The 15,585-nt window shown below is 40.9% G+C and overlaps 1 protein-coding gene across 4 annotated transcripts in view; it reads left to right on the plus strand.

The window, feature by feature from the left end:
- Positions 1-15,585, plus strand: part of dntt (deoxynucleotidyltransferase, terminal) — a 140,561-nt gene that overhangs the window by 102,188 nt on the left and 22,788 nt on the right. For all 4 annotated transcript variants that reach the window (XM_034681132.1, XM_034681131.1, XM_034681130.1 and 1 more), the window contains one exon: positions 6,971-7,073. In XM_034681132.1, the coding sequence (XP_034537023.1) occupies positions 6,971-7,073 (103 nt within the window). The remainder of the gene's footprint in view (positions 1-6,970; positions 7,074-15,585) is intronic.

Here is a 15,585-nt window from a genome sequence, read left to right on the forward strand (position 1 = left end):
TCTCCAGTCTTCAGCAGGATAAATGACAGCTGAAATTATACCTGATTATGTAAATAACTGGTCCTCCAAGGGGAAACGTGGTAAAGGAGATGAGCAAAGTGATTAGAGCTTGATGCTCTGTAGTTAACGTCAAGAATGAAGGGGAGGAACGGTGCAGGATTTATGGGCAGGGGGTCTGCTGCAGAGAGTGAAGGGGGCCTATGAGAGAGCTTTTATGGCTACAAACTCACGGAGATGAAGCACACGTTTACTTCAGCTCATATTTGGTGCAAGCTTTGGGAATATTACTTGAGACCTAATTGGAATCATGCAGAGCTTTAATTGAAAAACGATTGACTTGTACATTATCAGTCTGTAAGCGAGTCATCCACCTTTATCTTGTTGAAGAGCAGATTCTCCAGACATGGTTTCAACACAGTGGGAGGTGTTATAATGCCTAATAGTCCATATGCTCTCTAAGATGCCGGTAGCAGCTCTAATAACCCACTAATTCTCCTCAGTGTGACAGATTTAAAAAGTCTCCCCTCCTAAGTCCTGTCACAGCTCGATTTAATTACCTATGATTTCCAGCCTGATGTGGAGTCCCTATTAACTCCATGTTTCCAGACGATAGCCCTTGTCAAGAATGGAAATACACATAAACCACTGTGTGTATATCTCAACTTTAATATATGTGGCAAACCTTTTATAAACAAACAAACAACAAGCCCCCGGAAAGTTTCACAAAATAAGCGTCCTGCTGTAGTAAGCTCAAACTGTCATCCACTTCAGAAGTAAGCAGCGTGGAAAGGATTTGTTGATGCTGCCGACATTAGCCTTATTGAAAGGACAGCTGTGGAAGGCGGGTGTCAAGTCTTAAAGCAGTTTTGTTTGGGGGGAGGATTAAAAATAGATTAGGGTTGAAAATACAGCTTCTAACACCGCTGTGTATGAAAGGCGCAAACTGTGTCAGCTGAGCGCTTATGTCAGCATGAAGTCCCCACGGTGGATCGTATTCAACATCAGAATGTCTGCAATTCAACTCAAAGTGACACTTCCTTTAGCTTAATGAAAACAAAACTGAACAAATCGTGTTTGGCCCTCCTCACTTCCTCACTAGATTCAGTAACATGCTTGGGCTCCTGTCTACAAATTTGCACAATGTCAGTAAAATCCTGGCGTTGTCTTTGAATTTATGTAAACAAGTCAGTTTTCTCTGCAGAGACTCATCTATCAGTGTATGCAGCCTGGAACATAAACAATATATTTTATCACCTTGGGTTTGATTACTTGTTATTGCCTGGATGTTGTGAATGTTTGGTCACCCATTCCCAGTAACTTGCACTGAAATCTGCAAAAAGCTATACTTTAGGGTTGGGCATCTCTGGAGTGGGGCTGATTATGATGTATTGGATCATTGACAATGTTTCTAGAGGTGTATCTAGACATCGCAATCACAATGAAGTGTGATTCAGCAGGATCTGATTCAACACAATGTGGTTCTGTAAGATTAGATCTGATTCAACAATGTAAAGAAATTAGTGAGTGTTTTCCATCTGTTTCAAGTTTAAAGTGCAATACACTTTTATATGAAATCCGGAAACACTAATGATTTCTCTGGTCCTGAGTCTTTTTAAGCTGGGCTGTGGTCTGACGAATCAACATTTGACACTCTTTTTGGAAATCATGGACATTGTGTTCTCTGATCTGAAGAGGAGAGGGACCACCCAGTTTATTAAAAGCCCACAGTTCAACATCCTGCATCTGTGATGGTATGGGGATGGCAAAGAGCTCATGGCATTGATGGGACATGATTTTTGAATGTTTGAATATTCGTTCACTTATTGAAAATCGAAGAGTTAATGTAAATATTATCTCATTTTAAAAGTAAAAATTTTCATTGTGTTTACCAGTGCCTGGTTGTAATGTGGTATTCCTGCTAGATGGTGGCTAGGGTCTTAAAGCTGTTTGCTAACCACAATTAGCAGTTAACAGGAGAAGAAGAGTGTTAACTGCATTAAATAGCAGAAGAAGAAGAAGAAAATAATTAGCGACAGTCACTGGAAATACATGTGTTGTGCTGTGGGATTCAGAAACAGAGAAAACTACGAGACTGACTCGTAGTCCGAACACTCCTAATCTTTAAATGTAACTTCTCGCTTAAGTTATAACCTCCCTCTCTTTCAAAGAACATTCTTTGCATAAGTCCTGGCAGCAGATTTTTCCTTGCTTCATACATTATTTGTACAGATTTAAAATCCACAAGGTCAAATAATTTTAAGGTGAAGGAGTTAAGGAACAATTAATTTGTGTGCTCATGGAAATCGGTGATGCAACATGATGGTAAATGTGCCCCTGTACCAGGTTGTTTGAAACGTGTTGCTTGCATCAACTTTGAAATGAGCAAATATTTTCATAAAACAATGAAATGTTTTTATTTTCAACATTTGACATGTTGTGTTTGATCTCTTGTTAATGAAATATAGGCTTTAAATGATTTACAAACTGTCCAAATCTATTTTTATTTACATAATGAACAGCATTCCAACTCTTTTGGGATTTGGGTTTAACATAAAGTAACTTGTAAGGGAGACAATATTGTCTGTTTGCAAATTCTCATACAGGTGCTGAGTCTCGCTGCATTGTTTCCCCAGAACAACAACCTAGATAAGTTATCCTTATCAGTGTATTTCAGGATGCTGTAATTTAAAAAAACAATTCTACTATCAGCTCACAAGGGAAAGAGCAAAACAAACTGATCACACAGGCCTGCGTGTTTATTGTTATTCTTGTTATTCTATCTACCTGATTATCACCTTTTCAGTGTAATTGAGAGAAACTTTAAGATATGAAATAATGCATGCGTATGGTGTCTTTTCCCTGACCAGCTTCTTTTAACTCTGAACTTCCTGCTTTCTGTGAAACTTCCAGAAGCAGCAACACTTCCCACATCTGTATTATTTATATATGTCGTCCCTGTCGTCCACACAAATTTGTAAATAACCATGTATATTTTAGAGGCTTTGTGCAGAAAGAATCAATAATTTAACATTTTCCCTCACGCCATACAAAAAGTAGACCGACTTAACTCGCCTGCTTTGTGCAGAGTGAGGGGCGTTACTATGCAAAGAGGTGAGCGGCGGCATTACTTTGCAGTGTGTTAACAGTCCATCAAAGTTAATATTTGTAGCTGAAATTTTCTCAGCTATGTCTCCCACTGAGCACGAGTGGATGCCTAATGTTGAATAGAAAAAAAACATGTTATGAAAGTGCATCATTGGAGGCAGGAAGAACAACTCCCCCTCTCCTGGCAGAATGTGTCTAACGTGCTGTTGTCTACTTTTCCGCTGACTTAAGTTAAACTAGAAGAGGTATCTGCACAGGCCTGACACATACTAATGCTACAGTGCGCTCGAGAAAAAGCTAAAGAAGTGTTATGGCACCAATTCTCATGTCAGCTCCTCATACACACAACCCCTTTACAATCAAATCGGGTTGTTTTTTTCTTTGTTCTGATTGGAGTTAAACGCGCTCTATGCTGATGCTTTTTTGCTATTCACGGCACACATTCATGCAGTGCACTCAAGTGAGTTTTGCCAGCACAGCAGAGGCTAGCAGAGAGATTCACATAGCAAGTGGAGCGCACTGTACAAGCTGGAAGTGTTGTGGAAACTCAGCTTTGCCAATTAAAAGTGTTGGGAGGTTTTGGAGGAAAGTTGCTCATTCAGCAGATGGAAATCTGTGCAGTGTCTGATAGCCGCATCCTACCAGTGGACTCATTACAGGAGTGCCAACTTTTCACTTAAAGGCTGACATAAATACTACTGAGTATGAATACAAGAAAGGAAACCCACATCTCCTCTTATTATCCAGAAAGAATAAATGACATACAGTCGCAGTGACTAAAGCAGCAGCTGCTGAGTGGACCTGTAAGTGCAGCACTCACTCTGTTGTAGCCGCAGGGGTACATGCTCTCACACACTAACGCTAACCATTAACATTATCATGCCTTGTGGAGCTTTAAATGGCTGCTCTCTAATACTTCCTTGCTCCCTGAATTAGCCACGGTGACCTTTGAAGCTTCCCCACAAGCCATTCACAGCCTGCCTCCATCCCTTTAATGCTGCTCTCCATCCCTGCTGTCACTGGGTAGTTAGAGGTGGTGAGGAGAGATCAAACGCAGAGCCTCGTGGCAGATGAGGCTGAGCCACATCACCTGCAATACTTGTTCTCATTTCACTTTGCTGCGAGCTGTGATGCTGGTGCTTCTATTAGTATGGTTTTGTATATCGTCTAACAAGCGTTTGTGTATGCTGAACCTGTACAAATAGAACAAATACCATCCCTTTGCTCTTATACTGTTTGTGGATGTTGAAATGAGCATTATGCATTGGTGAATTTGGGGCTAAATTGGTCTTTTTCAATGCAAATTAACCTCATTGCAAAAAAGCGTCTAATCCACAAACTCCAACGCTGACAGCCACATGAGTGACATTTTTACCATCTGCTGAGAGTTGTTGGTAACTGCGCCACAATATTTATTAATGATGATGTAATACTCAAACTTTTTAGCGATCCTAACAACAATTCCAACCCTGAATGACCCAGAAATAATATGTCTGTGTGCAAAGTCTGTTAATATTACTTTGATGTTGCTATAGTTGCTATTATATAAATATTATAATGTTATATCATCCTGGCACACTCGGGCACACTTTTCCACATGCTTGGAGACCGTCTGGAGTCATTATGCAAAACATATTTTTTGTAAACAAGCTGCTGACACAGAGCAGAGGGAGAGCCCTGCAATGGCTAGCGGTATCTTTTAGTCTTAATTTACTGATTTATAGAACTCTTTATAGTCTTGCTCTTTCTTATTTATCGGATTATCTTTTATTATCTAAGCCTGTGAGGTCAGGTCTTCAGGTAGTGGACTTTTCCTTGTACCAAAAGTCAGAACAAAGACCCTCTTCATTATTACAGCCCATGTCTGTGTGCAGCCTACCTGAAGATCTGAGGGCTGCACAGAGTATAAACAGTTTTAAAAGCAAACTTAAGACCAACCATTTTAGTCTTGTGTCAAAGAACATTGTTACTGTCAGTGTTATGTTTTAAAGCATATAGCCAATCACCACGCTGCTTTATTTAACAAGTTGGCAGTCAGAATGAAACATGGACTGTTTGTTCTATCATTGTGCCTGCATTGTTCTCACTTCCATGATGGTTGCAAAAAAGCCTGCCATATGAGGCTGTTTGAGCAGGATGAGTTAAACAAAGGAACCAACTGTCTCTTTTCATCATTCCATCTGACAGCTGTTTGGATTATCAGGGAGTGTGTCCCTGCATACGCCGAGTGAAAGGCAGAAAAACACCTGAGACTGGAAGTCGGCCACTCTCATATTTGCACCCTCAGTTTCATAGTATGCGAATCAGCGTTCAATCAGAGATTCTGGTCTAGTCATAGTAGTCTTTCTTCCCCTGTTAATGCCAACTCAACATGTTCACACAGTAGCAACGCTCCTTAGACATCTTAGTCCATGCTGTTATGAAAAGGATAATGAGGTATTGTAGCATTCTAGGATTAATCGTTTTTGTAGATGTAGATATTCTGACTGATGGGCATCTCCTTGTTGATCAGTGACTGGCATGATCATAGAAAAAAAACAACAAAAAGGACAACCAGCCATATTTCAGGGTAAAACTAAGCGGCAACCGCCGATCTAAAAATATGAGGCCAATGCGGAAGTGCTAAAAACTGCAGTTCATCAAGTGTCCGCTTGTGGCTGGCTCCTGAAGTACCGGAAACCACATACACACAAATTTAATAAGGCCGATCTTTACAGCAGAAATAAACATATTTACAGCCTGGTACAAAAGACGAGTGTAGTCTGGATAGCTCATTTCCCGATCGGCACACACTGTTGGGGGGGGGGGGGGGATTTTTTTATAACGCGGTAATTTCGAAGATATTAAGATTACAAGTTTTCCATTATGAGAGGCACAGCTGACTTGATTGACAGGCGGGAACACTGTAGCTGTTACGTTGAGTTCAACATTTTCAATATGGCTGCCTCCGCCGATTGGCCTCAAAACAGCCCTTCAGAAACAGATGGGTGAAGTCACGGATACTACGCCCATTATTCATACAGTCTATGGGTAAAACAAGTACATACAGGATAACTCATAAGCCACGACAGCTACGGTCAGCATTTAGCTCCTTCTTCTTTGCTTCCAGGTCCAGTTTCAAATATATGTAAAACTCATTACCTATAACATTCAGTCACAACTATATTTTCATGGTCCTCAACACTAAGTTAATGTTTTCACCATATTCCACATTAACAATAAACTACTAGTGCAAACTCAAAACTTATTTCTCACTAGACCATTGTCTGTTTTTTTATAAGAATAAATCACAATCCTTACGAAACAAATCTTAATCCTGAAACCATAAACTTACTTTTATCCACTATTTTCCATTACCTCTATCCTCTCCATGATAATCAGATATCAGTCATCTCCAGCTGTGTGTTCAGAAATGGAGACACCACTGATAGTGATTTGAAAACTGTGCTGTACCTGGTTCAGTGGGCTGCAGCTTTGTTGTGCCTTCTGTGTACATATCTTTCAGATCTGTGCTGAGCTTTTCACTGTTTCTGTTCCTGCCTGATAATCACTTGATAATCACCTACAGTGCTGCAGATATGCTGACAGGGAAAAAGCATTGTGTAAGCGCAGCCAGGCTCCATATGGGTCTGTTTGAGACACTGATCCAGTCATAAAATGATGATCCCCATAAAAGTAAAAGCTCTGACAGCTGAGGCAACAAAAAGGAGCTTTTACTCTTAACAGCTGAGGACAAATGATTGTTTGAATAATGAAAAAAATCACTGCTGTTTGTATTGATCTGTTGTCTACCACCTTCCTCATCACTGAAGGACTTTATGGAGATTAGTCTTAAGTCTTAATTTCCCTCTGTGTCTGTCTCCAGGGGGAAAGAATTTGGTCATGATGTGGACTTCATCGTGACCACACCCGAGCAGGGGAAAGAGGAGACTCTGATACCCAGAATCATTAGCAGACTGACAAAGAAAGTAAGTATGTTGTTTCCTTTTGCTACACTAATGGGAAGTAATGAGGGTGTTGAGCCGTCAATGGTGAAGAGAATCTTGTGCTTTTCCTGCAATTCATGTAATTAGTAAGCAGAAATGTTTTGAATGTGTTATTAAAAAACAGCTCCTTGAAAGATTTATGATAGGCTTTGGTAAATACGACGGACCTGATAATGGACTCAACAGAGCACTACAAGATCCTGAAAAGCTGGATTTTTGTCCTGCCAGCATGATGTTGTAATTATATTAATAAGTAGGATTCAGAGTACTGTTTCAACACTGCATTTCAAACTAATTTAGATTTTAAGAAACAGAAACTTTGGAGTCTATTTAGTGATTCCATATGCATAATCCAGCACTTGCTATTTCAACATATGAATTATTCTACATCCATTTTGAAAAGTGGAGAAGATATAAGCCTACACTGGGGTTATCCACAGTTAAAAAAAAAAGCATAACTCCATCTTACATCTGGAGAGAAGTGCCTTGGTTTGCAGCTGCAGAGTCATTACAATTATCCAGCAGACACAGTTGTCATTTCTGAACAGCAATTCTACTGGTTGCGCGTGCGTTGCGAAAGTGGCAGCCTTCGTGAAGTGAAGCTGATGTGGAAGTGTTAAAAACTGCAGTTCCTGGAGTGTCCACTTGACGTTTGCTGCTGAAGCACTGGAAACCACATGCACACCCATTAAAAAAACATTATCTATAAAGCAAATATCAAAATGTTTGCAGCCTGGTTCAAAACCGGATTTTGGTCTGAGTGTATTTCTCTAACAGCACACACTGTATGGGGGTGAATTATTTTTTAAAACTCAGTCATTTAGAAGATATTGGTTTTGCATAATTAGAGGCATGGCTAACTTAACTGACAGGCAAGCACACTGTAGCTGTTAGCCAGGAGGCTCAAAGCCTGCCTCAAGTCTGCCTCTTTCTCTCTTTCTAGGTCGACCGAAGTTAGGTTGACTCGGCATTTTCAATGTGGCAACTGTCATCGATAGGCTTGAAGAAACAAATAGGTGACATCATGGTGACTATATCCATGTATTATACAGTCTATGGAGTTGACACCCACCAGCTGATCAGCTCACATGCTTATCCTTATATGCTTAATAAATAATAAATGGCATAATATGGAGCAAGTGAGTGTTAAGTAAAGGCTAGTGTACATGTAGTTAGCCGGTGGTTATGCATAATAGAATCCTAACAGGATGAGACATGACCCAATGTGAGGCTCATCCTGTAAGGACTCTATTTGGCTTGTAGACCTAATATTAATACCGGGTCCACAAAGCTGATCAATTTCTTGTATTGTTTAAAATTCTTACCTAAGTGCTTAGTTTAATTAATCATGTAACATTTTGCATTTTAGACCAAACTCTGCATTGTTAAAGAAACAATTGATTGTATTTAATATATTTTTATAAATGTCTCTTAATAATGTAAAGAAGATAATTGAAGAAAAACACAAACATCAATCATTTTGCACTGACATATCAGCACTTTATGTGTGTTAGAGTGCTCTTAACTGTTCTTAGATTCTGTTCCTAGCAAAGAGCAGAAACAAATTTGTGAATGTCAGACTCTTCTTAAAAGACGGTGTAAGTGGGTTTTAAGAACACATTTCTTCTTAAGAATGGTCGGTGAATGAGACCCAGTGTCCCTGGGAAACTCATACCAGACCTTTTTTAATAAAAGTTTGAGAGATGAGTGGTTCATGGCTCTGCTGATTTAGCAGCCTTTAATGGAAAGAGATTGGGGAAAGGTGAGTGAATCAGGTAAAGAGCAATAGGACCATTCAGTGGGCTACTTTAAGAACTTTTGGCTGGGCTTTCAAGGACCATCTGCAGCTCTGTAGTCCCCTTAATGGAAAATGGATCCTTTAATGGAAAATGGGAAAAAAAAGAGGTTGGTGCCGAAGAGAGAGGAAGGACAGACGGTGGCAGACAGAGTGACAGAGACTGATTAAAGCAGCGAGAATGTGAGAAGAAAGTGAGAAAATGTGTGAGTGAGAGATAAAACTCAGAGACAGACAATGTGAACAGCAGGCTTGTTTACATGCACACAATAGTTGGTAATTATTAGTTCCACTCAGATGATAACAATTATTTGCTGCTAATATCACAGTAATGTGACAAATATCAATGTGCTCCAGGAGTGTTTTAATTAAGGCTCTGTGCTTGTAAACACTTTGAATTAATTACATTTAACAGAGTTCCAAATCATAACGGTGCAAAAAGAAGTCCAGCTGGGTCATTTTCACACCCACTGCTCTCACCTCTGGTTTTACAGGATTGGACGCGTGTCCGTATGAAAAGAAAAAAATGTGATGACATCAAAGAGAGAGACATTATAAAGTTTACCAGATAATCATTGATCACAGGAAAATTGATGCTGTGATAAAATTATAAACAGATGGATTTGACAAATGTTTGTAATGCAATACAGCAGGTTATGTTTTAATTAGTTACACCTGCGTTTAATTCGTCCGAATATCTGCACTGAAAAGGTCAAAGAAAAACCAAAGCTCTGTTTCGAACCAACTCAAACTGTTATAAATATAGCTTTCATAGGATACAGACGCATAGTCAGCATTAAAGGGAGGACAGTTTCCACCTTTTTTGACCTGCCTTTCTCCTTTCTCATTAAGTAGTAGGGGTACTGCAAAGGCATGGCTTGGCTTGCCTTGTCTTGTTGAGTAGTATCAGTGTATTTTGTTACTGTTTGGATTCAGCCTTTGTCTACCTTTAGAGAGGCTTATCCTTGGTAAAATGTCTGTCAGGAATAATTTCATGCAGAAAGCTGAAACCTCTCAATGTGACGATATAACTTGCTTGAAAGGAAAGGAAGAACTTCCTCCGAAGGCCGATTCCAATCACTGCTAACAGGAAACTTTCCAAATTAAGAAAATGTGATAAAACAAACCTGAAATTGTGTTCTCATAATAGAAAAAGTCACTTGACAGGATTTAATTGAACATATAAATAATTGTACTGTTGATTCACCTGCACATATCTGACACCAAGATGAACCAGACTAAAATCAAGAGCATTAACACAAGAAAACATGATTGAACACATTCTTCAAGGAGCAGCTCAAACAAACTGTTCTTTGTGTCTAAAAAATCCCCCTTTTTTCAAATCAAGACTCTGGTCTGATACAGAAAGAAAATCAAAAAGGGTTTATCAGTGTGTAGGACATTTAGCATCTAATGCCTGGCCTTGCAATAACACTTTGTCTAACTTTGAATTCACAGATTGTATTATACAGTCACACTGTGTATTATGATAGACAAAGTCAGCCTAACTTTATACACTTATGGAGCGCCACCTGCAAGCTAGTTCAGGCAGACAACTTGAGCTGTGCTCATTCATACCGACATGTCATCATCCTCCCTATCAGCTGATGCCAACATCCTCATTGGTGGTCTATTTAAGCTGCAAGTCTCCCTACCTCTGCTTTGCAAGTGCTCCTGCTGTCCTGCTCAGTGCTGTGTGCAAACTTCGTACACACCCGCTCCCCAGCATCCACCTGCGGGCTCCGAGGGGGGTTAGTCCTATCTCATTACTCCTAAATATCTGCATTTAAATAATCTACGAGAAGTAATGAGGTTCGGAGCCCATACACCAAACACCATACTGTATGCTGCAATAAACTTTATTGTAAGGAAAACTGAGTTGAACTATAATAAATGAGTCGAGCCAGATCAGAAGTATGCTAAAAAGCAGTCTTGGGTATGCAACAGAACTGTGAAACAGTTCAAATGAATCAAAAACCCCTGTCACACATGCTCTGCATGAATGCATACAAACAGCTGGTATAGTTAACCTGAACTTTATGCAAATGTTTATCCAAAAGTCAGCATGAAGTCAGGGTGAGTGGATGTGTGAACCCAGCAGTTAAAAGTCTGAAACACTCACAGAGTGGGTGGGTTCATGTCATAATTCAAGCAGACTTTCTCTGCTTTATACCCTAACATCCAGAGCACAAGTCGCACCAGTATGTAAGACAAAGTCTGTTTTAGGGGGCCTACTGGAAGGAAAAAGGTTGAAACTGTGGTAGCAGTGATAGTTGTGAGACAGACCCAATGCCTGCAATTCAAAGACTCGCTCTATCCCCCTTTAATTGAGGACTCTCTTCAATCTAACCAGTCAATCCAATCTAACTCCACAAGGATTATGTATTTTTATGGCTTAATGAGGTAGAGAAGTTGAAAAGACTGGTCCGCCCCGGCATGTATCCAGCAAGCTTTGTGCATTGAAGTGGCCGCTTGCTTCTTTGAGCACCATCTTCTTCATGCATTAAGGTCCAACTGGTGTGTAGGGCGCATCTCGTTTTGTAGATGAAAAAAAAAAGGCTGTTGTGTTCGTCTTGTGGAAAAGTCCTTTTACATGGTGTAGAGATATTAACACAGAAACACTCACCAATGCTGAACTCTACTCCCCGTCCTCCAGCATGCCAGCCTCCCACCCTCACCTTAACCAAAAGGAATATTTGAGATGTGAGAGCCTGTATGACACTATGCCAAATCTCACATTGTGAAGGACATCAGTGAGAGGCAGTATGAAAAAATTATCAGATCCAGAATGTCCTGAAATTATCTGGGGAAAAAAATCACAACTCCCTGTGAAAGGGTCTTTAATGTTCTCCTCAGATAAGAAATGCACCTCATCTTTTTTGTGTATGTTAATAAGAAAACCAGGAAGTGATTTCTGTTGAAAATTGAAACCAAGGTATTGAATTCCAGCTGGTCATTATATATTCCTCATATTGTATTTAAAGCAAGAAACAATATGTGATGACATAATCATAGTTTTTATCTAACATTGCATCTTATGGGATATTTCTTTTGATATAACGGGCAATATCACTTTAAAAAATGTGCAGCACATGACATTCTGTACCATAAAAAAAAAGCCAGGACGAGGTGTAGAAGGACTTTTCTTTGTCAACACAGTTTCCTTCCTCAGATAAATGAGGAGTTGAAGAGGGTCATGAGAGGAGACAAGTGTTTGATGAAGAGCGGGACCGCACTGTCTGGTCTTGCTGTCGGCTCCCTTTTGTCATCTCTGGGTTTAAAAATAAATCCCTCCATCCTTTCTCCCTCCCCCACACCTCCACAGGCCTCCACTCCTCCAGAGGTCCATCCTGACGATAATTACCTCCTCCTTACTGTATCACACGGAGCTCTCCACACTTTCAGAAAGAGGGAGCGGGTGTAAGGTGTGAAAGGTGTGAGAGTGCGTGAATGTGCGGAGATAAGGAGGTAGAATGATGTGAGACAGTGAATTAAGCAGAAGGGCAGGTGTTAAAGAAGGCTTTAGGAGCTTACAGCGCAATACGACCTGAAGCCTTCATCTCAGCCAGGCCTGGATGGCTGCAGAGGGGACCGGTCTGCAGGGACGAGGACACAAGAGACAGTGATTAAGTGGGGGTAGCAGAGGTTGACTCTAAGTCGTGTAACCTTGTCATCTGCAATCAAGCCCCCGGGGGCTCACGTGTCTTCACTCAGGACTAATATCACAAGCGGTCCCTGCTGCACCCCCTCTTCAGCCTGCAGGGAGTTAAAAATACATCTATCTAGAAATGTCCTTGTAAAATCGGGTTCATCATTTTTCCTCCCCCTCATTTTTTCTCACCCCACCCCTCCTGCTGATATTCTGAAAGCATAACTTGGGGGCAGAGGCAAGGTCAGCCACTAGCTTCTGTGGCAGACAGATGAGATTCAGCTTGGCCCTGGTAATAGCAACACAGAGATGGAGAGGCCCATGTTTCATCCTCCATCCATCTATCATCTCTGTCTCTAAACACTGTAGAAGTTCTGCTTTCTGAAGGCCGAGCTTTGTATGCATCGCCACTATCATAATGGGATTCAGCTCAGGCTTTTATTGTTCCGATTTGGTCTTAGTCAATGTGGTTAGGGATCGCAGAGTTTCCCCTGTGGTTGAATAAGTGATTCAGGCGGAGCTGCCGGTGCAGCTGTGGGGTTATTCTGCAGTCACATAGAGTTAGTCACTCTGAGATCCCAAAACAGTCCAAGCTCTAAAGGCTACTTTGACTGACATTGAGAATACGCATAAACTGCTGCACTTTAATTTCAGCTATCAGACTCTTTTATTCCGGCAAGGCTCAGAATCAAAGTCAAAGCAGGGTTCAAACGGTCCTGGCTAACGCACGCTAATCTGAGACTTGAAGGCTTGTTTTGAAGTCTCTCTCTGTGAGTCAGAGAGAACAAGAGATGAGATCAGAGCGCCTCATGTCCCTGACACCAGTGGGCTAAGGCTGCAGGTGGTGACGGTGACCTCTCAACTCACTCCACTGGAATAAATGTGCAAAAACACAGTCATAAGGTGGTGATACTTATGATGCTGTCAAAGAAAAAGACAATATCCAACAGATTTTATGATAGAGCTTAGATTCTTGTAAACATTTCTCATAAACAAACTCATTGCTGCCTCTTAGTGTAAATATCTAAGACCCACAGACTGTATAAAGTGACCGATGACATGACAGCACCCCAAAAGTGAAGCCAAAAGATTTAACTCCCCCTACTGACTGGCTGCAGTACAGGTCATAAAGCCTGCCTCTTCTATGTAAACAGTGTGTGTGTGTGTGTGTGTGTTAAACTTTGAAATAAGAAAATAGGTCAAATACATTGATCAAAAAACAAGATTGGTGTCATCATAGTCGGCTGTCTTCATGCTGATTTATGTCCAGACATTAATTTTTTTAGAAGTTAAGTTATAATTATTCATTTGATGCTATAAAAAGGATAAAACATCATTTCTGACAGCTCTCTTGACTAATCTAGCTCCTCCATAAAAACGATTTAAAGGAAGAATGCTGGAAAAATGAACATAAGGGTCATTAAACTTTGCATTAGTGTTTGCCTCACAGCTACACAGAGGTGTAACATGGCAGACTGTATTGGATCCTTTCCTTTAATCGCTGAGTTAATAGTGTTTTGGTTAGTGGAAGGTGTGATGTCAGTACTGTGTCCCAGAGAGCAGATCCTTTTTGCGCAGACTCTGGCTCCAAATTGGTCGGATGCTAGCACTAGTTGCAGGGGGGTATTTTGACATCACATTTGTACAGTGGGAGGTGATGGAGACCAATCTTTTCAGATACAGGCTTCTTTGGTCAGCCTTGCAGAGCCTTGAAAATTACATAATTATTAGTATTATATCTGCATGAATAAGGGCTGCCTGAAAATGCAGTGTTGTGATTTGCCAGATCTGTGATCTATGTGATTTCTGAATCTGGATTTCTGAGGGAGAAGTGAAGAAATCATATGGGGACAGTATTTTAATAAGAATCTGCGACATGCCAGACGATCATGTATCTTTTGTAAAAATTACCGCTATGTGACTGATCCATAAACTTATATACCACTGGATCTTTCCAGACACAGTTGGAGAAATATCCCAAATAGAGAAAATAAAAGCCCAGATTTTAGCTCACAATTTGGAAAGCAATGTTCACTTGATCCTTTTACTTTAAGCGCTCAAGAGGCGAAGCTGTGGGGGAAAGATTATCTTCCCGCTGTCCTCCTCTGTAATTCCCTCTGTAAACAGTTCTGCTGGAATGAGCTTACTCTCAGATGCTCGCTGACATTACCTGCTGCGTGGGAGATGATTACAGAGCGCTATTGGGCTAAACAGCCTCCGGCAGTGCTGAGACAGGGAACTTGATGGCATCCTGTTTTTATGCTGGATTTGTGAGAGTGCTGTATGTGTGTCAGACTGAAAGAAACAGAGACTACTGTGTGTGTGTGTGTGTGTGTGTGTGTGTGTGTGTGTGTGTGTGTGTGTGTGTGTGTGTGTGTGTGTGTGTGTGTGTGTGTGTGTGTGTGTGTGTGTGTGTGTGTGTGAGTATGCAGGAGGGCTGCAAACCTCATTGAAAGCGCATCCATATTCAGCTACTTAATGGTCTGTGCTGCTGTCGCCACAACTCATTAATACTTTTCTCTGAAGGCATCACAGTGATTCAGGCCTGAATGGAAAGCACTGCAAGGAGGACCCAAAATATCTCCCTAAATAAGTAGTGACCTACATTTGCGGCCTCGTGGATGAGACGGGTTGCAGACCTTCCCTCTTAACTTGTCTCAAGTGTGGCTCCTGGGGATTTTAATTTCAGATTAGTCAGAGTTTAAGTGCTTTAATGCTGTCATTCTGGCCTCATTATCTAAGTGAACGCTGCCACTGCCTTAAGCCAAGCCATTACTAAATGTAAAGGGATCCCTAAGAAATCCTCTGCCTGCTTTTCAACTGCGAGGTGAATGGTTATCTGTAATTGCAGTAGGAGAGTGGTCCAGGGATGCAACAAAGGGTGGCATCAAAATTTTTGCCTGCGAATGCATTTGAAGGAGTCAGACCCTGAGGAGGAAAAAGTCAGGAGGGGCTGGTGGTTTCCTTGAGATTTGCTTCCTTGTGTGTCACTCAAAGTTTTCACTCTGCACCTCTTTGTCAGAGGAAGCGCTGGCCCCGTCTGATAACTC

The sequence above is a fragment of the Notolabrus celidotus genome, chromosome 4, assembly GCF_009762535.1.
Source record: "Notolabrus celidotus isolate fNotCel1 chromosome 4, fNotCel1.pri, whole genome shotgun sequence".
NCBI classification, from domain to species: Eukaryota; Metazoa; Chordata; class Actinopteri; order Labriformes; family Labridae; genus Notolabrus; species Notolabrus celidotus.